Source organism: Leptosomus discolor, chromosome 2 (assembly GCF_034619465.1).
Source record: "Leptosomus discolor isolate bLepDis1 chromosome 2, bLepDis1.hap2, whole genome shotgun sequence".
Lineage (NCBI taxonomy): Eukaryota > Metazoa > Chordata > Aves > Leptosomiformes > Leptosomidae > Leptosomus > Leptosomus discolor.
The window spans coordinates 100,529,482-100,556,068 of NC_141392.1; the positions used below are offsets into that span (position 1 = coordinate 100,529,482).

General features: G+C 37.3%; 1 protein-coding gene across 1 annotated transcript in view; it reads right to left on the reverse strand.

Annotated features, from left to right (window-relative positions):
- The window catches only part of SACK1B (scaffolding CK1 anchoring protein B), a 48,621-nt gene that overhangs the window by 5,037 nt on the left and 16,997 nt on the right, over nt 1-26,587 (reverse strand). The window contains exon 2 of the mRNA XM_009951312.2: nt 7,124-7,288. Coding sequence (XP_009949614.2) covers nt 7,124-7,288 — 165 coding nt within the window. The remainder of the gene's footprint in view (nt 1-7,123; nt 7,289-26,587) is intronic.

Sequence of the window (26,587 nt, forward strand, 5' to 3'; positions counted from 1 at the left end):
AATAATGATTTTAAGAAGTTCTTACATGGATGTAGAAAAAATAAAAGCATTTATGAGAAATTATTACAGAAAGGTGCTTTTTTATAGAAAAAAAATACATATTCAACCTACAGCATCCACCTCGTGGCTGTGAGATACAAAATGCTTTACAAGACACAAAAATAGCTTGGTATATAACTGAATGATCACAATATTTACTGTTGTTTCTAGCCTTGCAATATTTGTTCTAGCAGCACTAATTCGTGGTGGGAGTGAAATCCATAGTTTAGCATCGGCAGTAAGAAAACAGAATCTATATGATTATTACACAGACTCCATATAAGGAAATAGTGGAATATAAGACTTGTGCCTATAGAGGAATGTCTTGCTTCATGGGACTGCTGCAAGGACAGGCTTAAAATCACAGCAGACATATGCTCTGTAAAGGCCAGATACAGATGGATTTTGGCTGTTCATGAAGTAAAATGGCTAAGATTGTGTACAGGGTAAATTCAGCAAAATCAGGGGGATAAAATGAATAGACTAGACTAGACTAGAATAGAATAGAATGGAATAGTTGAGTTGAGTTGAGTTGGAAGGGACCTAAAATGATCATCTAGTCCAATTTCCTGACCCCTTCAGAGCTGACCAAAAGCTAAAGCATATTGTTAAGGGCATTATCGAAATACCTCTTAAACACTGACAGCCTTGGGGCATCGACCACCTCTCTAGGAAGTCTGTTCAGTGTTTGACCACCCTCTGGTAATGAAAAGCTTCCTAATGTCCAGTCTAGACCTCTGCTGGCACAGCTTTGAACTGTTCCCACACATCCACGATACCAGGGAGAAGAGATCAGCACCTCCCTCTCCACTTCCCCTTCTCAGGAAGCTGTGGAGATGTTTAAACTTACAAAAGTATTTAAGATTCCAGCCTATAAAGTATGACTGACTTTGCAATACAGTTACATAAAAGTTTATTGTCTATGGGAGCACTCATTCACCTAAAACATTTCAAGTTCTAATAGATAGAGAGGTTGCAGGAGTTTTAATGATAGATTCTCTTACAATCCATTGAACGTTATCTTTCCAAACAGAACACTCAAAAAATTAGGAGAAAATCTCAATGAAATTAAATCACATTTCCAAATAACAAAAGCTTTTTAAATCACTATATATTTCACTGTTAGTATCTTAAAACTTTTATCAAAAGAAAATCAAATCAAACAAGAGTTACACTTAAAAGCTGCTGAGCTGGCAAATTATGATTTAACTCAACCTGTCCAAGTTCTTTAGGTTTTATTCATTTATTAGGTGAGTTTTTACTTAGCATTTTTGTCAAGCTGTTTTTGAAAAAAAATGCAACTCAGTTAAAATGTACAAAGACAGCATTTAAAAGCTACTTCTGTTTGTGACCTAAATGTCTCGCAAATGTGCTAGAAACATAAAACATAAAGTTTCTCTCTTAATTAGATAAATAAAAGAAGTATTATCCAAACGTGCTGTAAAATTTTAAAAGGTAAAAATTTTTAAACTGAAAATACAGGTGGATGCTTAGGTCTATTTTCAGAAACAGCTAAAAAAGAATCAATAACAGTAACGGCCCAATTTGCATTATTGAATGGGATGTTAACATAATTTTGTATCTCTATCAGCTAATCACTTTTGACAACCTAGCACTGTGTCTTTCGAGGGTTTTGCACCCTGAAGAGAAGTTTTCTTATCAATGGAAGTAAATTTTCCCACTTTTCCAGTGTGGTTTTTGTTGAACTTTGGACAAACCAACCCCATTGAAGAAAATTATTTTTTCTCCAGCATCTACTCAAGCTTTAAGCAAAAGTAATTAAATAAAAAGCTCATATTTGACAGTTAAAGAGTGTGCAAAATGTTAATTCCTGAATAAGAAAAAGAGAAAATACTGGAATTTACCCATTCTAAAGATTATCACAATAATAAACCCTTATTTGCTACAAAATAAAATTTCGTGAATTAGTCATGAAATTTGCATTTACTTCAGTGACTGTTTTACCCAACTCTATATACAATGTAACTATATTTGTATGTCAGACTTATATTTAACTATTTTAAATTATATTTATGTCACTATAATTTGAAAAAGGTAACTTGAGAGGCAGCTTAAACATTTTCAAATAACCATAACAAGTAATGCTGGTCTAAAGATATACCAGTTGAACACATCAAATCTTATTGAGATAAGGCCTGATTGGTACTGGACAGGATATCACTTGGGAATCTGGAATGCTGGAGGCACAAACAAGGCTAATGGCTTGCAAATCACCATAATACGCAAAAAAAAAGCTTTGCCTTAGGTACTCATAAGCTGAAATATAATTTCAAGTAGGCATATCTAAATAAGGAATAGAATTCACATTAAATTGCTGTTTTTAAAAAAATTGTAGTCATTGCTTCCTCTGTTCTCCTCTTTCTTTTCCTTCTCTTCAGCATTATTCCTCCTGCAGCTTTTCTATCCTGCTTCCTTAATCCTGCACTCTTTCCCTGTCTTGGTATTCCACTCACAGATGGGAACATGGCATTACAAAGGCATGTGCCAAAGATCACGCTCACCTTTCTCGCATAACACCTCCTTTTCCTCCACACATCATCTGTCATTCTTCACCTACTTCAAGCCCTCTACTTAGGTGCCAGGGATGCATACTTTGAATAATCACCAAAAATACAGACAGTATTTGAGGATATATAGTAACAATGTGTTCCACTTAGGATTACAAGCAGTAAATAATACATACTGAATTGCAAGCCCCGTTTGGCATGAAATGCTAGGCTTCACCTTCCTACTTGGTTTCATCCTCAGGCTATAGGACTCCTCTGCTAACAGTAGCATGTCATTGATCACTGCATTATTGTGGGTAAACCAATAATTCACTATTAATCCTGAGAAGGAAATCCTGGGTAAACCAGAAAACAACAAACCTACACATCATGAAGGAACCAAGGTAGCCCAATGGGACACACAAACGTATGTACAATCAGCCATTGTGAGTCAAACAGAATATCTACCTGGTGCTGTAACCTGTTTTTGTCAGTGACTGCCAGTGGATGCATATGGAAGAATACTTTAATCAAGGACTTGATGTTTTAGGAGGTTTTTGAAGCCAGCCACAGGATCTTCTCCCTCCTCTAAGAGAAGGTTGTAGGACACTCAGGGGCGTTTAAAGCATTCAATGACTGCAGTTTAAGGATGGCCATCAGGGCTATCCAGTTAAATGACACCAAAATGATGAAAGGAAACAAGCTTTAACCTCTTTTTCTGTACAGCTGCACCACTGTCTTCCCAGAGAGAGCCACACAAGCACGATTTAAAATTTTGAAGTATAATTCAACAATACACATTTATTTTCATCAGTAAAAACCCTCCAACGTGATAGATAAGTACAATGAATATACTGGTCTCAAACATTTCATTTCATCACTTTTTATTTGTAGATACTGTTTTTATCAGTGTTCAATTACTCACCCTGTACTTGCTGTCAAGCGTATGCACAAAGAAGAAAATGGATGTCTCCCTAATACTAAGCCTAACAGTTTTAAAGGGAAAAAAGTCACATTTCTCATATTGTTCATCATTACCAATATCATTATTATCCTGAGCCTCTCTTCTTACTAAGATATAATAGTTGCTGTACAAACGCTAAGTAGTTTTCAAGTTCGCTTCTATTCTTGACTTTGAATCAGATTCAATGACCACTGAAGACAAAAGCTCAATGACTTCACTGGAGTCTGGCCCTTAGCACAGAAGTTTGCTCACAGATACAACATCGTGCTGTGCATGTCTGTTTAATAACCAAATTTGGCTTAGACTTGGAGGTACTGAAAAACTTCCGGTGATTTTGATAACACTGGTGAGAAATACCAGGCTGCAATCAGGTCTCATGAGCAGCTCCTACCAGGTATTTAAGCATGCATATCTGGTAGCAGACTTCACAAAAGGGAAGTAAAATCAATTCATTAATGGTTCTATTTTCTCATTCCTGCAATACTGAGAGGAGTATCAGATAAACAGTTCCTGCCAGATTGCTTTCAATATCCTCCTGTAGCAAGATGATTCCTCATTATTGCCAGACAAGTAAAAATAGGTTTCTGCAGATCACGGAGCCTCTGCCACATGCCTCACCTCATAGCAAATGAAACATGAAGATCTGGCATCAGCTGAGGAGCTTGGTGGACTTCTTGGGCATTAAACAACATTGCTTACATTAGTTCTTTGTTTATAATCCAAAATTAAGTTACTGCATTGAGAATTTGGGTGGTTCTGGGGATTGCTGTCTTGGTGCTGCATTTTGCAGTGCAAATCTATTTCATAGCTTGCTGCAGCACCTGTCAGTAGCAGAAAAAAAAGCATCTCTAGAAAAATTTAGCTATTAGTTTTTGAAAAATCACCTGAAAAAGTCAGTATGTGTAATGACTCTTCATCTTTCTATGCAAAGGAACTGCTGACAGAACAAGAAGTGAGACTGGAGAAAAAGTTAATCAAAAGAAGCTCAGATAGAGACAAGAAAAAAAGAGAAACTCATTAATTAATAGGGGAAAATGTGGCACAGTCAGGAAACAGATAAATAAACGTGGGGAAAGAGAAATGGGGAAGTATAAAAAAGGAATTGTTTATTTGAGTTGAGTTCCACTGGTGATGTTAAAGTGAACATTAAGTAAAAGTCAACCCACAGGAAGTAACACTGTAGGAAAGACTCAAAAAGCTCCTATCAAACCCCTGACAGAGTATCACAGAATATATAGTCCATCAATTTTTTCAGTTATATCTTTCAATAGAGGGAAACATGCCCTGATATGCCATCAGACTACAGATGAGGAAAACTGTCTGCACAGACATTTAATGTAGATTTATGAATAAAATCTTTTTTTCCACACAGAAGATTACTGAATCAGAAATCTGAATTAAAAAGTACAGTTTTGCTCATCACTGCATCTCATTTTTTACTGATTCAAAGGAAGAGAAAAAGAGGCAGAGAAGGCATTGAGTCAGAAAAGCTTTACAGAAACTCCTCATCATGAGTGCATGGCATGAGGAGCATCTGCCATACTTTTGCGAGACTGAAAGAAATTATGCCAGAGAATAAAAACACCAATGCTGCTGGTGCTATACCTTGAGGAAAAGACATAGATCCACAGATCTCTGTCCTCTTCTTGCTTTCACTGAACAGAAGGGGAAGACCAAAAGCCAAGAGCACAAAAAGTTAAAGATGTTTGGGTGGGTTTTGTTTTTTTTGTGAACCTTAAGGTGATGGGAAAAAGGGAAGGGGAGAAAATTTCTCCAGAGTACTGACTGTTCTTTCATAGTCACCTGCAGTTTCTCTTCATCCTCAAGAAAGGCACAGAGGAATTACTGCAGGAGTAGTAAGCTTCTATTATCAGAGCAACAGTCACCGGGAGTAGCACTTTGATGAGAAAAGCATTAATTTGAAGAGCTTTATCACAGGCTAAACTGGAAACCGAACACACAACAGGATCACTCCTTAGCTCTTTAGCATATATTTTTCATTTTCTGATAAAACTCAAGGTATTCTAAGGAAACTTTGCAGAGTAAAGATGTATGCTATTACTCCCATCGTTATGAAGCAGAAACATATAAAACATAATGTCATTCAAGAGGCCAAGTCCAAGTCTCTCCAATCCACAATAATCCATACAAAATCCTAATGTATGTACATTAATTATTTCAGCCACAGTATAAATGCCTGAAGACAACCTTGAATCCACCCAAAAGAAGTTAAGCTTTCAAAACATCTGTAGATATATATTGCACAGAATTAATCTGAAAATGCATACTACGGCATTTTTTGAGGCATCACTTGAAATGCATGCTCCTAATTTCTCTTGTTTTGGGAGAATAAAACTCACGCCATAAAAAGACATACATAATTTTTGGCAACTTTATAGCATAGTTAACCTAAGTAATCACCAAATGGTGGTATCTCAACTTCCGGAGCATGGAAATACTGCCAAATAGTGACTTCACGAGGGCAATGATGACCAGTGTTTATAGAACCACAACATGTTTTTGATGTTTTCTTTCCAAAAGTTCCCATAGCTCTACGTATTAGGCCACCAGAGGGCAATCCCACACACTCATATGCAGGAAACAAGCATGGAAAGTAGTGTGGGAATACTTTCAAGGACCTAAGTCAACACTCCACAGGAAAAATTGGTATAAAATGCTGTTTTGCTCCAAAATTCTACCAAAACACCCTCTTTATCCTCACAAATACACCACAGCTGTATCTGATTTTGGACTGGGTTCTTAAAATAGATGTTGCTAAGAAGAGCTTTTATAATATTTTTGCCTGGCGTGTACATGGCCTAACTAGTTACAGAAACAAGTAACTGCAAATGGAACTATACAGAAGTTCGGCCAAGGCAGCGCTCAGAGCTTTGCAAAGAAACTGGCAACTTTTCTTGGAAGTCCTTGGAACTTCTTCAGGGCTATCTAGAGGTATTTATGAAGCATTTACTTCAGGTCAGTGCAGCTCATGGTTTGTATTCTAATCCCTGTTAAATATTAGGGCAGTACAGTACATCTTGTGAAAAATATAAACGTTATTCTTCTTGTTATCTTTCTTAGAGTATAAAATTAAATATTTCACGTATAAAAGTAATACTATCTAAGACATGACGCAGAAAGACATGATAATATGCATTTTCAGGAAAACACTAATAAAATACAATCTTAGGCCTTTTAAAGTATTTTAATACATAATAACTTCAAAGAAAAATATTATAAAATGAAGTATGCAATTTACTCATTTACAAAAGCTTTATGACTCTATTTGCAGGCTACCTTAAAAGAAATAAAAAGAAGCCTAGTTTTCAAACATGCAGTATTCCTAAATACATAATAATGGAAAATTATTTTATAAATAATATATGAAAAATGATGTAATTCTATCAAATACTCTTGTTTTGACACAAGAAAGATAATCTAAACAGAAAAAAACTTGTAGACAAGATTCTGCTGAGAGCTTACTTATTTATACCTCATTGTTAATTTGAAAAAGCAGCATTTGATAATCACTTTTTGAATAATAGTCCCTTTTCAGTGGGCTGTGGAGGAATCAGTAGTGAATGTTCACATACAGGAACACAGGAAGACTTACCCTGAGCCTCTGAACTTGACAGCCTTGTTTCTCCGTCATTTTCAGAAAGTGACTGAAGTTTGACTCATCAAGCAGGAGATACACTGCAATCCCTCTAGCAGATGCCTCCACAATTTCTCGAAAAATATCCACATCTGTAAACATATCCATAACAATGGCAATGACCTGAATAAAACAGAAAAGACACAAATTATTGTACTGTATAAACATATATATAAAACCCTTCATCGAACCTTGCACTGGGCAACTAACACACTATTTTTTACACATCAAAAAGTTCTAATATTTTCCATGTGGTACCACTTAACCTGGAAGGCTTTTCTAGACCTCTGGATCTTCTTTTTGAGAGGTTGGACGATTGTTTGTGTGACATTCATCACAAGTACTAAAATCTGGCAAAAAGTTGTGTTGTGGGTGTGTGTAGCAACTGGTTATACAAGGAAAAGTAAATCCAGTGGAAGAGAAGGGACGAGGAAACAGCAATATGAATACAGCAGAAAAAAAAAAAACCCAAAACATCAAAATATAACTGCAGCATGCATAAAAAAAGATCAGATAAAATTTTTGTACAAGAAGCTTCTTCATCTTTCATCATCTTCTCTAAAGCTAATGGCTCAAGAGCTTGAAGTAGTCAATAAGCAGACACTGAAGAGCTGGAAGAGTTGAGGACTTCAGGATCCATACTGATTCAGTACTCTTACTGGGATGAAACTTCCTCAGCTGGTGAGAGCTTGGTTCAGGATTAGAGTGCTGAACACCAGCTACCGATGCCCTTCAACCTATGGGGATAAAGCAAGTATTTCTGATTGGGAAAAGCACTGTCTTGCTACTGGCATTTGGAGATTATATACTATCGACGTATCATTAACAAGTTTGGAAGAACTAGTACTGAAGCGTTAGAGCAAATAACAGAGGAAGAACAGGTATCTGTGTAACTTTTAAATATTCTTATTCACTAGAGTCTTAATGAAAAGTTCCAATGACATGTCTCAGTTGCAAATTCAAATCAAATAAAGCCTTTCACAGGTATCAGAGCAGGCTTGATAGTAAGTATGCTTTACCATTTTCACTAATCTTTAATCTGTTCCTCAACTTTAATAGTGTAATTGTGAAGTTACAATCACTCATCTTATTCCAGAACTGAAACATTTACCTCACTCACAAAATTTGCTAAATGCTGTTGCATACACTCAGGTAAAACTTACGTCTCCAGTCAGTCATCTGAATTACTTTTTTGAATCCTACCTACTTAGAACTAAAAGACTCACTCACACCAAACATGTAATTAAAATACTAGAAATGTTAATGAGAGCTGACCTACAAAAAATAAAACAACAATGTCATTAGGAAAGGCAAAAAGACAGGTCCTGAAGTAGTAAAAATGAAAGGACTTGGCCTTACCATAACATGTCACCTGGGAATAAAAAGACTCTTTACATATCTACAGTCAGAAAGGAACTGAATAGCATGAAATAATACAGTTTTTCAAAAATCTTAGGTAATATGCCCACGTACTACCTCATTCATTTTATTGACTTTTTAAAAATAAAACCTAAATGTGGTTTTTAACAGTTTAAATTACATTTCTATAATTTTTAAAGAAAAGATTGAAAACCACGTTTATCTTGACTCTAAGGACCTCACCACTTTCAGATTGCACCTTCTGCTTGGTCTTGTTTCTGAGATACACATTAACTGAACCAGGCAACCCTATTTATTCATCTGTCTTGTTTCACTTATGTCTGAGCAGAAATCTGTCAGGACAGATCAAGTGTGTTAGGTAAAAAGGCCAAAGAAGAAAATCTGTTCTCAAATAGTTCTGTTTAATTACCTGTGTCCCCCTCCCTCTGAACTCCCTAATTTCTTCTTAATCTTTCCTTTTCTTCAGATGTTTTAGAAACAGGTGCTCATTACATTCAAGGATCTATTTAAAAGTAAGAGAGAAATCCTGAATAGATTCATTAGTGTAAACTGACAGGAATACATTAAATATTCAAAATCAACAGTACAGCCTTCAAAAATCATTCTAACATTTTCCTGTGGCAGATATCTCAGATGCTAATTTGTTTGCAGCATCTGTGGTTGCAAAGGCGATATACTGGAAATATACAGAAAAGAGAAAATTAGAATGAGTAATAAAACCTAAAACCCAACACTGACTAGAATGGCCACATCTATCTTTAAGAAGAGAGGAAGAGAGAAATAAATACATAAGCAACCAGGCCAGTAAGGGGTGGCATGAGAGGGATGCATACGCGCTACTACGCAGATATACGTAACTGGGAATGAACAGTAAAACTGTCTTTGTTTTCACTAGCAGAATTGTTCTGAAACCATTTAGGTTATTAATTTTGGAGTTAATTTTGCAAAGCATCGAAGTAGTCTTGCAAGAAGAAGAAGGTTTCACTTCCAGAGTTGGAACAGGGATTACATTTTCAGACCTAAAGTTTGTGCTAGCTGAAAAATCCTCACCAGACTTAAGGACATATGCAAATCCACAGTCGTGATCTGACAACCAACTGGACATCCATTTTTGCATTCCCTGGAAACCAAAGATGACTCTTGTATGCCCTCATTAGTCTGCCCATTCACTCTTAGCAACACTCAATTAATCTAGTCAACACAAACATAATTAGGCTCAATTGCTGGAAGAAGAAGAGTGCCAAATTTGAACAATGCACATGATACACATTCATAAGTAAAAATTCATTTACAGTGATCATTCCTGTATACTGAGTTCTATAAATCAGACTAGGTGTTTGATCACAAACTATAGATTTTGATGCAGAAAGAGTGGATTCCACAAATTTAACAGAATATTCTGGGTTTTAAATGTATTAAACTTCCTTTAATTTTTTTTTTTTTTTTGGAGGGGAGGGGTTGGTACATTTCCCCATACATTTGCCTACTTTGCAGCAGAAGGGAGCATTGAGCTTGGGGAAAGGAAAAGCCAATACAGTATTCAGGGTCCCAAGTTTTGATTAAGTAAAGAGACCAAGACTAGGAAGTTACTTTGAAAGAGGTATTCTATAATGTGTATCTACCTTTAATTAAAGCTGTAACAACAGCTACAGGATTAGTCACGTGCTGCAACACTTTGGCAGAAAAAATTTCACACTGTGTTTTTACATTTTTTTTCTTGCAATTGCAGAGCTAATTTCCACCCTGCTACTTATGAGAAGCCACATAACGACGAAATCCAGCGGACAAAAAAATGACAGAATTCAAATTGCAGAAAATAGGTCAGAAAATTGTCCTTTCCACAAATTCTGTTTCTTTTGGGCACAAAAACACTACCCTGTGTCAAGAAAATCTCCCAAGGCAGAACACTCCAGTGTCATACAGTAGGCTTCCTTATAAACTGCCATTTTCTTCCCAAAGCATATTTGTTTTCCAGCCTGCAGAGGTCTTTTCAAAAGCAAGCACCAGTGCTTTTACAGGAAATACAAAGGCCATCCAGCCATGCAGGTGACGCTGGATGGGTATAACAGTTTTCTCCTGAAAGCACCAGAATTGTGAGAGAACTTTCCAAACCTTGAGAAACTGTTTATCACCCTGATCAAAAATGGCCCTCAGTTGTGAATAATTAAGCATTTTACACTTTTCAGTGTTACCTGCTATTATGCACAGCATGAGTGAACTACCTCCACCTGATTCAATTACCACCACCTGATTCGGTATTTGATAGAAGAGCACATTTCAGTGATCAATTAAAAGCAAATACAGTGCCAAAAAAATTCTTATACTAGTCTTCTTCCCCGAAAATTAAATTTAAATAATCTTAGATTGTCACTACTAATCTATCCATGTTATCTACTAATTCTTTTGTCACAGTGGTGAAAGCTTTTTAAGGTTGAAATTTGGTTTCAACTGCATCCTTACAGAAGAAGAAAATCTCCTGAAATCAATAAGCACAAAATCTAATCTAATAAAGCTGATAGCTTTATCAATTTAAATGAAGGCACCAGGAGCATCGTATTCTGTTATTCTTACTACTATCTTTACGCTAAGACTATGATTCACGATAGAAAAGTAAAGCCTCAAACACTACTTTAACGTTTTAGAAACATTTAAGTACAGGCAGAAAAGTACGATTTTGTTGACTAGCACTATTTTTATGCAAATATTTTAAAATCTACTTTTTTCAGTGAGCTGATGTATTTTATTTAATTTGCACAGTATTGAATAAAGTAACATTTTAAAACTCATCTCTAAACTATAAGATCATTTTAATACAAAGTTCTTTTAATTCTTTAAAAGTTTTTAATAATCTCCAAGTTCAGGAAACGACCACTCCTACATAAAATACTAGTGACAAGATTCATGAAAGACAGACACACATATTTTGAACGTTAAAATAAACAGCTATAGCTGAAATATCCTGCAAAATTATGCAGATTCTTGCAAAACGGTAGCTTAAATACATGGTAACATGACATCACACTGGATAGTATGACACTGTAATTGGAGGCTGATGCTTAGTTCTGTTGATCTATCATGCTACAGGGCCAGTTATTGCTCATAGGAGTTGCTAGTTTGGGCCCATTCACATGCATTATATTTGCTTAAACGGTTCTCACCTTCAGAAACTAACTCTATTCAAAGGCTTATATAGAAAGAAGTTGCCAATCCCAACAGTACAAATACATCCATCACTAAACATCTCCTGAGCATGTCCAGACGAGGGCCACCAAGATGTTGAGGCTGGAGCACTTGCCCTGTGAAGAGTATATGAAGGGGTTGGGTTCGTTCAATCCAGAGCAAAGACGGCTTTAGAAAAATCTTACAGCAGTCCCCACTGCCTTACAGGAAAGGTCTTCAGAAGACAAAGCCAGGTTCTTCACAGTGGTGGCAGGACAAGAGACAACGGTCAAACTCAAACAAGACCAGTTCTGACTGGATGTAGGGAAAAACCGTTATTCCCACAAGGACAGCCCAGCAATACAGCAGGTTGCCCAGAGAGGTTGTCCAGTCACCATCCTTGGAGGTTTTCAAGACACAACTGGACAAAGCCCCTGAGCAACCTGGTCAGACTCTATTGCTAGCCCTGCTATAAGAGGAGGTTGGACTGGAGACCTCCTGAGGTCTTCCAACTGACCAAGTCTGCAATTCAGTGATTCTGAGATCTCCACTCCCATCACTGTCAAAATCCAAGCAAATTTTGCCATGTTTGGTAGTAATTATAAACTTTACTGTGAGGCTTAAAGAAATAAACAGAGATTATACATAAAAAATACTGAGAAGCAAAGGAGTTTTTCTGCTTTACTTCTCCCATTTTTGGTACAAATTTTGGTAAGAAAATTCAATGGATTTTAATCTTCAGAGCTCAGTTTCAGGACATCAAAATCACCCCTTTTAATGGGCATGTACTGAAATTAAGACATAGATGTAATGAAACACCTCTACTGCTAGAGCTCACTTTTTCACTGTGAGGGTGACAGAGCAGTGGAACAGGCTGCCCAGAGAGGTTGTGGAGTCTCCTTCTCTGGAGACATTCAAAACCCGCCTGGATGCAGTCCTGTGTGATCTACTCTAGGTGGTCCTGCTCTGGCAGTGGGGTTGGACTAGATGATCTTTCGAGGTTCCTTACAACCCCTAACATTCTGTGGTACTGTGATTCTGTAAGTCTATTTTGTGACTTTCACAAGCACTAATTATAATTCTTTAAGGGATATCTTGCAGAATGTGTCACTTAATACATCCTTTGCTATAAAAATTAAAACAGAGGAATCCTCTAATGCAACTGCCTCCTTAGCTTAGGCTTTACTAAAGGGTCACCTACCATTATATCAATAACCTAGTAGGGAATAATGCTAAAGACCTACCCTACATTGCAAGAGTATTGATTTCTTGTAACTTATGCGAGGCTTACTTTGGGCATGCTATGACAAAAATCCATATTGGTGTACAGTGCTTTTGAACAGTGCTTTTGAACACTACCGCCCTTCCTCACACCAGAACCAAAGAACCGCACTTCAGATAGAACTGTTAACTCTATTTTTGTTGACATTTTCCCTGATAGTCCAGTCAAATTTGATTTCACAGGTGTCTGTTTTGGAGAGAATTTCCTTGTGGCACAGGCTTGGTGCTATCTGAATCCGGTCTTTTTCAAAGAGTAGGTAGGTCACGATGCAACAGTGCAGAAGGAAGATACGGTACTGCTAGCAACAGGAGGCAGGTAGCAAACTCACTAGGCAGGTTTCAGGCACCACAAAAGAAAGACAGACAAATTTTGTTATCAATACAGATAGCCTTTCCACTACTAAGCCAAATAATATGTCCCACAAATTACTGGGGGAGTTTTACATTGTGATATGCTGTTGTTTATGATTGAGGGTCTAGATGCAGATTATGCTCACTGCAATTCATATTAGCAGCATCCTAAACAAATCCTCTGATATCCATACTTTATGGCACTGTTGCTAACATCAGGGTGCTTCTAAGATGATGGTTCATTACTTTCATATTAATTTTCAAAATTAAACACAGCCCTGAAATGCTTTGCACAACACATCCTTCCATTGCAAAACATACTTTGAAACCATTGCGAATTGCACCTGAGTATCTCAGGTCACCTTTGGGCTGGCTGAATTACTGAGTTCTCAGATAGCAACTGTAGCACATCACAAGTCTTGAGGTGAAGTGCCAAAGAGCAGTATAATGGGGGGAGCCCTCCTCTATAAAGTCTAGATACAATAATGCAAACTGTAATCAAACACCTGAGTATGATCCATTCTCCTACAATTGCTGTAGCAATGGAAATGGAATAAATACTCAGATGATTTACACTTACGCAACTTCCATGAAGTTAGTGTCACTACTTGTATATATTACCATCAAAATTGGCTCCCTGAGATCATATTTAACCCATTTAACTTGGCTCTGCATTCAGAGAGCGATAGACCATAACTATACAGTGTACTTTGAAATGTTCTTCCATTATTGCATTCTTTAAAAGCAATTTAATTAACTACAGGGTGAAGTCTGGCACTTCACTATAACAGGCAACTACACTACCTCAGAGAAAGCTCTCCTAACCCTCACTATCCTCTTTTTCTCCTGCTGCTCCAAAAGAACATTTCCACCATCAGTTCTAAGGACACACAAAGTGTACAGCTCAGAACTGAATATGTCTTCTGTTCTGATCACCAAGCCTCAGTTTATCATGTCACATACCACCTACACAGTTACGTTGTATATCACCTTAAGCATCTTAAGGTGAAAATTAAGTTTAAATGGAGTAAGAATGAACTTCAACATGTACATTAGAGGTCTTCAATAAACTCAACAGCTTCTCCCTGTAACAGGATGTTAGACATGCTCAACATCAATGAAAATTCTTAAGAAGAGTCACTGTCCAGGAAAAAAAAGGAAAACTAAAATTCCACAAACCTCCTGCAAAACAATATGGAAAACCAATGTAAATTATTCTCAGAAAATTATGAATGCAGGCAACCACATAAAGCACTATATAAATAGTTTAACTGTGTTCAACTGTGCAGCCCACATGGTGAACCCTCATCTGTTCTGTCCAAGACACATAAGAAAGATGTGTGGTACGGGAACTTTCTAGCTATCAATAATGGGGAAAAATGTTCTGATTCTGGCAGCAAAGAATGGTATGGCAGTAAAAAAAGCAGCTCTGAAGAAGGATGTGATTTACTTCGAAATACGCTGGGAAAATCCATTTTTTTACAATGTACCATCTTCTAATAACTACCTGACAATTCTGCCTTTTGCTCAATCTGGCAACTTTTGTGCAGCTTACTATGTCTCTAAAAAGCAGATCAGAAAATCAGGATTAGGTTTTCTACAAATTAAACTAATACCTACACAAAAGAAAAGTTCTCTGAAGTGCAGAGAAGATTGTTTTCTCTGAAAAGTGAATGTACAGCAGCCTTCTGCACTACCTTTCAGAAAGCTACTGCAGGCTGAGCTAGCAAGTCATACACGTACCATCTTAAAATTACACCTTTTGTGTTATCTCTTCAAATTCACACAACTCGGAATTTTACAGGTGAGTATCTTGCAAAATGTATGGGAGTGAGCAACATTAATTCTATAAATGTGATCTGTATCTATGGGTTTGGTAGTTGTTATTCTGGTTGAAGGATTAGTAATAACTCAGTTTGAGCTGACCGAATTACAGGAGACACCACCTCGCTGCAGCCAGCAGCAGAGGCGATAATTCCTCCGAACCTTTACTTCCACACATGCAGAACTGAGTTTCAGCAAGCCATAGAGATGAGAGGAGGGAAGAGGATATTCTGGGGATTCTTTGTGGGGACTTTCCAAGAAGCATTTGTAAACCTAACCCTTGGAAGAAAGGATCTGCAGTGAAACAGCTACTGCCCAGTGATTGGCGCACCACAGACAAGAAAAGATTTACCTAAATCTGCAAAGAACTGTCATGCATGATTAAAGCAACAAGCATTCACTATGTTCAATTTTAACACTTTTCTTTCTGCTTGCAATGCTCCCGTCAATAACTAAACCGCTTTTGGTATTTAAGAAGCAAGCTGTGTTCTGTCACTGAGAACAGAAGCAGGCAGAGGTTCTACAGAGAAGCACAGAAGGCAGGACAGAAAATCCTTGGCATGATGAAGGCAACATGTTTGGGAGCTTACTCTGCCTTCTCTTGCCATTGATGTCGTTGCTCTGTTCTTAGTGCCATATGGGCTGCAGCTGGCTAGGTAGCAGGATTTTAATATTTGTATTTAGCTCTTCAGATTTTTCTTACTCAGTTGTTATTTTGGGAAGCTGCCAAGCTTTTCCTGAGGAAAGCAAACAGAAAGGAAATGCCAAGATTTCTGACAGCCTACAACTCAGCTATACCAGGATGGAAATACATGACAAAAATAAAAGGTACTTCTCTAGCCTCTGGCTTTCTCCATGATGAATTTCAAAGACTTGCTGCTTCAGAAATTATTTTTTATTTAAGAGAGTATTAACAGCTTTAATATGTGGGTTCTCACTGGGTCCCTTAATATTTAGGGAATGTTCAGGCTACTTGAATTAATATGATAATGTAATACTTTTTATTTTAAATTTGTTTGTAAGTAGAAGTACTCATTTATTCATGTGTGCATTACTTAGTGATTTCTCAAAACCAAGTGATAAGCCTTAATTACTTTTTTTTAAAGTGCCAATAGTAATTAGAACTAAACTGTTAATAAATTTTACTTTTTGATCTCCCGTGCAGGATTGAAAACCTCATACAACAACCTAGAGACCAGTCTCAGTTTTGAGACTTCCACCAAATAATTGGAGTACTAGTAAGAGCAGTAGATGCTCCTGGCTAGCTTCTACCTGGCCAAGGGAAGTATGAGCTACTGTATGGTTAAGAACTCTTTCAATACTTGAAACTATGAATGGCTGCCATAAATTGCCATACACTGCTAAGAACACAGGAAAAGGCCACCTCAAACTCGGGGGGGCGGGAATGCAAAGGGACAAAAACATTTTTTAAAAAGTACTAAAATTGTCCATTCAAATTGCTCCTGCTTACAAATACTCTTCATGCTAAGGTAAACAACCGGACACCAACATTTCTGAGGGCTCTTTCTGAGATTTCCTTCAAGAAATCTGAAAATAGTTTGCTGCTTATCGAAGACTCAAAGTAAATGTCTGAGATTTCGGCTAATCTGGATAACAATTCTTGAAAAGATTTTGGGGTTTTTTGCCATGTTTAAGAGTACATTTTGGTGAGGTTTCTCAGACTGGGAATGGAATGAAGTTCCAAGTCAGTCTGCCTTCCCACTGCTCCACTCAGTTTCCTCAAGAATCCTGTATAAACATATTGTCAACGCTGAACCCTGCTTCCTAACAGTTTACATATTTAAAAGCACTAGACAATGTATAGAAAACCACAATATTAATGAACACTTAAAGGCTGTAGACTTTAAACTATAAAAACAAGCAACATTTCTTTAAAGCAGACAACTTTGTTGGCATTTGTTAATTAGACACTTGGAAACAATGAAAGATTCTCTTAGTCAAAGGCAGATTTACAGAAAGAAGAGATGATTCAGACCCACTTTACTACACGGGGAAGAATAATTTTGCTTTTAAGTTTGCAAGAGCTGTGCACTGTTTGTCATCTTTGAGACCTTAATAGTAAACACATGTTTCTGAAATGAAATGAAACAAAATGGGAAAAGCTGAATATCTGACATTCATATCACATAAACAACATATTTAAAACATCCTGCACAAGAGTTCAATGCTGCTGCTAATATATATATATTTCAGACAAAAAAAATCCAATAAAACATACCTATATTGTTCAATTGTATAATACTGCCTGAAATCCCTTGTTTTTTACAGGAGTGAATATGTACTACAGGTACATCAAGCATAAAGAAAAGACTCAAAAAAGAAAGGCAGGGACTTACGACTGAGGTAGAAAAAGTACTTCCATAGCAGACCCTGGAAAATAATGGCGGTAGATGAAAATAAGTGTTTCAAAAGCAGGAAACACTTATTTTCTATGTTTCTAAGCACACAAAGATTTTGGTGGATCCAAGTCAGCACACAAACCTGATGTGTTTCAGCCTTGCTTATGATTCAGAAAGATGGACTTTCGAATGCCTATATGCAATATGTCAACCACAGTCCACAAGGATGGCCTATTAAACGTTTTTAGTGCTCAGAAAAATAAAAACATACAGTTGCGGAGGATTTGCAAGCCATATACTGATAAGTCCATGAGCCTTATACCAGGATGACCTTGCAGCAAGTAACAGAACTTCATTAGAAGATTATTATTTTCCAACATGAAGGACATTGCATCCAACAGAAAACAAATCTATTTTGAATGGCAGTGCCCAATTAAAAAAAATTCAATTGCCAGATTTCAAATTAGTGGAAGCCTACAGACCAATGGGCATGACCTGATTATACTTAATGCTGAGAAACAACCCCTAATTATATCATTAGATGTTGGAGGTTTGTCCTCTATAGACACTCAAAGCTGCTTCTTCCAAAAGGTAGATTTCATAATCCTGAGGAACACTGCTAGTGAAAGTGTCTCAGAGATAAATGTAGAAGAAAAAGAGGAATAAAAAACTCTAAGTCCTTACAAGAGACATTGTTAGATGTCCACAGAACTTCAACTGAGACTAGAACCAATTCTGGTTAAAATCCTCCCCTAGTTCACGGTATAGAGAAGGTAATACCAAAGTAGAAAAAGCAGTCCTCCACAGAGGCTCCTCTTAGTCTTTTGAAAGAAGTGGGATAATTTTCTTGTCTTGTAAGTTTAAGAAGGAACATTACAGTCCATTGCAATAGAGTAATATTTTTCACAACTGCCATTAGCAGACTTGGATAGTTTACATCTAGGACAGCGAAGGAATTCCCCGCTCTGCTGTTGGTCATTTTTAATCAAACTTTTGAGTATCAGGGAAAAAAACTTATGTCCAATATTCAAAAAAACAGCTTGAAGACCAAGTTGTTTGCTCAGCCTGACTTCTGAAAGGAAAACCAACACAAGAGTCAATGAACACAGAAATAAAGGCTAATCATATATTTAGGGAAGGGTAGGTGGGGAAAAAAGACATATTTTCAAATATTGCTTATTTCATCCTTTTTCAAGATTACAGCTTTTGTATTCAGCTTCATACATGTTAAGAGTCAGTAATAGACATATGAGGTATACACACTTTAGGACTGGCTAACAGTTTAAAGCAGTTGTCCTGTGAAAACATTTTGACTGTGCGTGAGTACATGTAGCAGCTTGCAGGAGTCAATGGTATTAAACAACTTCATATTGCTGTGACAAAAGGTGCAAGCAAAATCACTATATTTTACAAATTATTATGGCCTACTTACGTAACCCTCCTTCCTCCCTTCTCTCACTGCTTTGCCCTGCCTTCCCCCTTACCTTCTGCCCCTTCACTCCCTTAATTCGTTCTTTCTCCCTTCCTGTCCCTCCCCCATTCTTTCAGGAACTTTAAACTCAGTTAAATTTGAAAAAAAAAAATCTGATTTTGGATACTGAATGCAGGCTTAAAATGGGTTCTTACGCAAACTTTATGCAAACTTGAAAATACATCACTTTTTATTGCACATTTTATGACCATATCGTTACAACGTTCACAATAAAACTTTTGCTTCCCGCTACAGATGCTATTTACTTCACTGCCACTAAATTCAAACCCTATAGATGTACACAATTCTGTTTAAGGAGCTCAATTCAAGAAGTAATATGGTTAGGGTAAACCAGAAAAATACAGAATCCAGGCTGTTTAAAATTACTGGTCACAGGTCAGTGATGGGTCAGTATGAAGGAAAGGCAATGATCCTCCTGTATAAATAGAAAATGATGAATAATGAGAAGTTTCCTCAGGGTTTAACTCTGACAAATTCTCTGTTCATCTTAAATATATCTTTTAAATGTTTCCAGTTCAGCTACATGACATAGTAAAATGCATTTATAAGTAAAAATACCATGCCTAGGCAAATACCTGTAGTAACATTTATGTTCCTAAAAAAAAGCAACAGCAATGGTGTCAGATCACTATTGCAATATATACTACAGACATAAGGTATGCTTGTATATGTCTGTATGGCACATAATTACACTTGAACACCAGGTAAACAAGCCAAACAGAAGATTTTAACTATATTTTTTTTTTAAAAAAACATGGTGCCACTTGAGCAGGAACATTCCCTGAAACACAGGACAAGCAGATTACACCATCTACTTATAGAGCAGCTACAGTTAATGGTGCAACATGTTGCTAATGACTGTGCGCTGGCAGGTTGCATTTCAGTTTCACCTATTTTAAAGGCAGGTTGTGAAACTAATTATAATTAATTATTGTCTGCAAATCATGTTGAGATCCTCAGGTGAAATCCATTACCCTGGCATGCCAGATTTTTTATTACAGATTAGATGAAAAAGGAAAAAATAATTGCAGACTAGTTTGAAAGGATCAGCAGAATGTCCTAAAGATAAGAAAAGATTAATCTAGTTAATAAGTAATTATATGCAGCTTTTCAGGAAGAAAACAAATTCAAATTTTTATACATATTACCATATGGAGCAAGGTGTCTGAAATAGTAGGGAAGCAATTAATAAAAAACCCCTGCTCAAACCTCCTGTGAAGCAAACTGAAATGAAGCAGATAAGTAATTCTACAATTCTCATAGGCCCCAGCGGAGTGGACAGTGAATTGGAACGAAATAAGGTATTAAATACGACTTCATTCCTGGATCAAGTGCAGCACTTACTCAAAAAAACATAAAAAAAGAGAGGAATTACAAGTAAAATTATTACTAGTGGAAAGTTATACTTTCAGTAGCAATACTATGCTTAAAAACATTGTTCTTCTAAAAAATTATTTCGATTTTGAAACCCTCTAAAAGCTTTTTAAGAGAAACCTGACAGTTCTTGCTCAAAGATAAATCTTCCACAGATAGTGAGGCATTTGAGGGAGTAGACAGTCAGTAGATAAGAAAGGAAATTTATAGAAACAAGCTTAAAAAATTAATAGAAACCTTTCTTTCTTACTTCTTTCTGCCAGGTTTTCACCAAACTGATCTCTTAGTCTCTATGTGAGCTGAATTTTGAATAACCTTCTTTGTCAGACAACAACAAGCCATATAGCTTAAGAATGATCTTGGTAACATTTACCTTATTTTTTTGTACAGGTAGTTAGCATCAGCTTTCACTGATCTGCATACAGCTCCTCGACAAGGCCACAGGAGAAGTATTAATTCATCATTTGCAATTTGATACTGCAATTATGCAAAATCACGGGAAAGATTATTTGGTCTTTGCCATAAAGTCAGAACAGATAATCATAATGCTCCATCTCTGATACTAGTCTTTCCATTTAAATGTATAAGTTTATTTTTAATCTTTAAAAGTTTATTCAGTGCATTCATAATATTTTCTTAAATCAGAGTCCTAGGCCACTTCCAGGTTGTGTCTGGGGAGGAGCAGACTTTTTTTTTATTTATACCCCCTCCCATTTGGGTAATGATCATCAGAGATCTAATCATGAAGCATGGTGAACACATGCAAGAAATGCAAAGCTCCCACAAGGGCAAGGCGGTTTCTTCCAAAACATCACAGCAGGCACCTGGATTTAAGAATGGAGGAAGAAGAAAACCCATCTCAGAGCCACCTACTGCAGCTCTTCAGTAGCTTTCTTTGAGAGATTCATGACCTATTTGTGCCAGTGAGGCCCTTGTAGCCACAAAACATTCCTGTGTTGAATAGATATATACCTCAGGGGTAAATACACTACCATACATGAGGTGTAGAGAGGAAAATTCACTTGTTTTGCTATTGAAAACAGAACCTGTCTAATCATAAGGAACAAAAGGCAGAAATACCACTGACGAAACCACCCATGGACTTATGCTAAGCCACATTCTGTTGGAAAATTTGCTCCTGAAAAATGTGCCAAGCATGCTAATAGCTTGCTATACAAGATGACTTGAGTTGCTTGAAATAAGGATTAAGATGAGAACCTGCAACACCTCTGTGGAGGAGAGGTGAACATTTCATTCCAAGAACACTCGGGAAAATAACTGCTTTTTGATGCAAACTAGTGCCTTTCAAATAAACATTTGTTCTTATGAAGTACCTCTCTGATCTCAAGAGACATCTTCCCTTGAGTAACCTGCCCACTCCAAATGCATGCCAACAAGGCTCTCTGTACCAGACTGCTATGCATCCTGCGCACATGTGCATACCTAGAAACCATGCTTTCTGTAGCACAGTGTGTATGCGTGCATGTAGACGATTGCAAGCACACGCACACATCGTGACTGAAAAAAGAAATATTCTAATATTTGCCTCTTCAGATAAAAAGTTTCAAACCAGCATTGCAGTGACAGAAGTGTGGAAAAAACAGCACTTGTTTCAGATGTAATAACAGGACAGCTTTTATCCTTTTTTCTCACTCCCTTAAAAATGCGTATATCTTTTGCTGTTCTTCAGAGTCTTTCCTTGTAATTCTGAACCTGCTCTCAGATGTTGGTGCAGTCTGCACTCACTAGAGATGAGGTGCAGCTGTCAGGAAGGGATTTTTCAGGAAGTTTATATTTTTGGTCAGCTGTGACCAGTAGTTGGTAATTAAAAGATACTCCTGTCTCTTAACAATCATAAAAATACAATACACACCATCTTAATTGATATGGGAACAATCTTTGCAATGAAACAAGAGTCAGGTATGCAACAGGTAAGACTTTAATGACATTTATGTGGGTGACTGACCATTTGCTGAAATACAACCCCAATCAGAAACACTACTTCAAGTGAACAACAAAAACCATATTTTCTTGTTTCTTACAGCTGCATAGAGGAAAACTATGAGGAAAAAGTATCAGCAGAACACAGGTAGATAATTGAGAAGCAAACAACTCTGTTTTGTATTTGGATATGACTGAAATATTTTTGCTTGAACCATCTAAAGCAAACAAACAATCTCATGGACAAAAACAAACACACAAAGATAAAGTTTTAAACCATTAGAAGCATGTGAGAAGGTAGATTCCAGCTTACGCTCTTGAAACTGTGTTCACTACTAGTACATGAGCACCCCAAACTACATATGTCTTCACAAATCTCTCTGAGCTAATATTTACATTTATAGATGAGAAGTCTGTGTCCTAAGAGAAATTTGTATACAAGTCTCTCAAGTTCTAGCTCAATGGTTTTAATCACAAGACTTTGATATTCAGGAAAAATAAAAGGATTTATTAAGGACGAAAACATCTTTTTTTAAAGGATGTAAAAGGTCTTTGTATGGATACAAATGTATGGAACTAGAAAAGCACATGAATCGCTAGCATATTAGCTAGCTCTAGAAGGTATTAGCATAGAAATATATTTTTAATAACTAATGTTATTTATGGCATTCCAAATCATCCATGGCATAACTAAAACAATTAAAATTTACTGAAGTCTGCTGCTTCTCTGTCATAAAAGACTCGGAGAAACTACCAAAAAAATAAGCATCTTTTTGAATTCCTCTTTAATTACTTAAAATAACACTTAAGTACACACGGAAAGCTTTTCATATGTAAAGCACAAACCATTTCATAAATATGGGAATAACATTATTACACCTATTTTTATCTGGGAAAGTGAAAATATGTAGGGTGTGTGCATGTGTGTGTTACATTGCTGTCTGGTGTAGGGACATCTGAGTCAGCCCATCACTAATTGGTTTTGTGACTGGAAACAGCCTAGTCACACTAACATGATGCTCTGGGAAGGTGAAAATGTCCTGCTGCTTGTGAATCTCCTCGCTGCACTGTACCATGCCAAGCAAACAAGCTAATGGCCTGTGATTACAGAGACGCTGAGCATCCCAAAGTCCCTCTGAAAGCAATCCCTGTAGCTACGCAGCAGCCCAAGCCTCACCTCTCCCTCCAGTCCTGTATTTAAAATTCTCTGCACCTTTGCTTTTGGCTGTCATGTTGAGTGATGAGATACACAAGCAGAAAGCTCAGGCAGGCTTGGTCTGGGCTTGCAAAATGGATTTCTTCAAGCAAATTCCATCATTTAGAGAAAACTGATTATACAAAAAAAAAAAATCTGATCTCCTGAGCAATTAGGAATTATTTGCCCAGAAGTGCTGACTATAAGACTAGCACGCAAGTGTTTTAAGGTCAGATTTATTCTTAGTATCACCTCTTTGAAGTTGCAACGCTGTCAGGCTTGTGTCGGCCAGGGAGTCAGATTGCATTATCAGAACGGTCCTTTCTGGCATCAAAATCTGTGGAATCTCTAGGTTTTATTAACCTCTGCTGATTTTACAGTCTGGAAACGACTGCAAAAATGAATAGGGAGGGCCCCCAAAACTCATAACAAACTACTGAGTTTTTAAAGGATGCGAACATTGGTTACTGGTTCATGTTTACTCAGCTTTTTCAAAACAACTTCCAATAAAATCAATAAAAAAATCATACCTGAAAAGCAAAGCAATGACAGGGCCCATGGAGAGAACACATGAACACAGTACAAGCAACAGCATATAATCAAGAAATAAAGACAACTGATTTATTAAAAAAATGTATTCATTAAAGTATCAGAATCACTAGTAGCCTTGGGGGCAAGGGGGGGGGGGGGGGGGGTGTCAGACTATGTCTCTATGAATGAGCTCAAAACTAAAGCCTTGCCACTGGGGTTTTGAGGGGAATGAACCTGCAGCATATGAAGCCTCATTGGATGCAGAAGACTCATTCCCTTCAAAATTGCAGGCACAAAGCACCTAATAGCATGCCTGAAAACAACCAAGTAAGCAAAAACTGCACAGGAATGATTCTCTGAAACACGGAGGAATATTTGGCAACTTGAAAACAAATGAAACATTTAATTTGAGATTTTTTTGGTTTTGTGGTTTTGAGCAAATTTGGAAAAGGAAGGAAAAAGGAGGTATAGTTTATTAACATTAAAATCGTTCCTGGATGACCTGCTGACCTTCAAGAGCCAACCATGACTTTGAAATAAATTAAAATGTCCTAAATGAAATGCCATTTTCAATTTTCATAATGTGCTAATTTAGTTAAATATGTTAATAATTACCATGAAAGATCTTTTGCATATATCATATTCATAGGTGTTCTGCATTTCAGCCCGTGTGGTGTAATATTTACTGTGGCAGCTGCTGACAGCAAGCCTTTCAGTGAAATTTCAGAGTGTGTATGTGCATATTTATTTACATAAATATTATGTAACCTCTTATACAGATCATTTGAAAATTATTTAATGTCCCTTATTTCCTTTTTTATAGATAAAGAGATTTCCCCTATTGGTTTTTTACAGTTTATAGTCACAAGATTGCCCAAGCAAGTTGCTTTATTTTTTGCTGTTTCAGATCAAAATCCCATCCAGAGCCACATATAAGCAATTTAAAAACAATACCAGAACAGATCACTCCTTGTTAATTACATCGTAATTGTTATGGACTTTATTTGTACCTGTTGAAACATAGATATGCTATGATGCGAAAATATAATTCTGTGTATTTTTACTGTAACTCAGCACTACAGGATTTAGGCAACGGAAGACACTAATTCAGAAAAAAAATAAAATATTGGATTATTTTTAATTTGTGTGCTATGATGCTTCCCATATTTCTGAAACTCCCCTCATTAGAGAAATAACTTAAAGCCTGCTCAAAGTGATTTCTTGCATAATTTCCAAATATCCAAACAGGAGAATATTTAGCATAATTATTAGCAACATCTTCACTGTTAGGACAGCAATGCCTTCAACAGGCCAACAAGAAGCTTTTTCTACTTCTGTGCCATACCAGGGATTTCCTTCCTAAACTTTGTGACACACGTTCAGCCAAGACTGATCAAAGAGTCTGACCAAATTTGGATCTACTGAGCAAGGAAAAACTATGCTTAAACCTATGTCCACTTAATTTTGCATGCATTATATTATGGATCCCCATACAAACTGTACGAAAACAAGCAGCTTTGACTAAGTTCCATTTGGGTTTTTAAAACTAGAAACTGTATGTGAACATCAGGGTGAACTGAAATGCAGCCACAATGTTATCATTAGTTCTTAAGGGAGCTGGTGGAAGTGCTCACCAAGCCACTTTCAATCATCTCAATCAACCACTTCACCACTCTGCAGACTGATGAAGAAAGACCCATAACATCAGGAGAGATGCTGGAGCTGAGCAAGCCAGCTCGATCTGCTCCCCAAATAACAACCAGTACAACAGGAGTAGGCAACTCTCTTCTGAGAGGGACAAAGACACTCATCTGCAGACCTGACATGCTGTCTAGAGAGGTGTGCTGCTTAGCGGGGCCTCATATCAGGGACATCACCAAGAGACTACCAAGCCTCGCACAGTCCACTGACTATTATCCACTGCTGCTGTTTCGTGTGGGCACCAGTGATACAGCCAGGAGCAGTCTGCGGAGTATCAAGAAGGATTTCAGAGCGCTGGGAGAGTCAGTAAAGGTCTCGAGTGCAGGTATTCTTTTCATCAATTCTCCCAGTCAAAGGGAAGGTTTGAAAGGGCCAGTCGTATCTGGCAGGTCAACAATTGGTTACGGGACTGGTGCCACAGCCAGGGGTTTGGCTACTTAGACCATGGCACTCACTATGAGAAACCTGGTCTACTGGGGACTGATGGGGTTCACCTGCCAGAGAAGGGGAAGGCACAGTCACAGCCTTGCCAAGCTGCTGAGGAGGGCTTTAAACTAAAGTCACCAGGGGAGGAGAACCTCAAGCCATCCCACTCCTACCAGTCTGATGCCTATGCCAGCAATAGATGCCCAGAGCCTGGAGAGGGATCTCAGGTCAGCAGGAGAGTGCTTGAAGGGCAGCACAAAGGAATTCCAGACAGTAAGTCAGCTTCATTGGGGGCCCAACTTAAATGCCTCTACGCAAATGCACGTAGCATGGGAAACAAACAAGAGGAGTTAGAGATGTGTGCACGCCTGCAGGGCTATGATCAGAAACATGGTGGGATGGCTCCT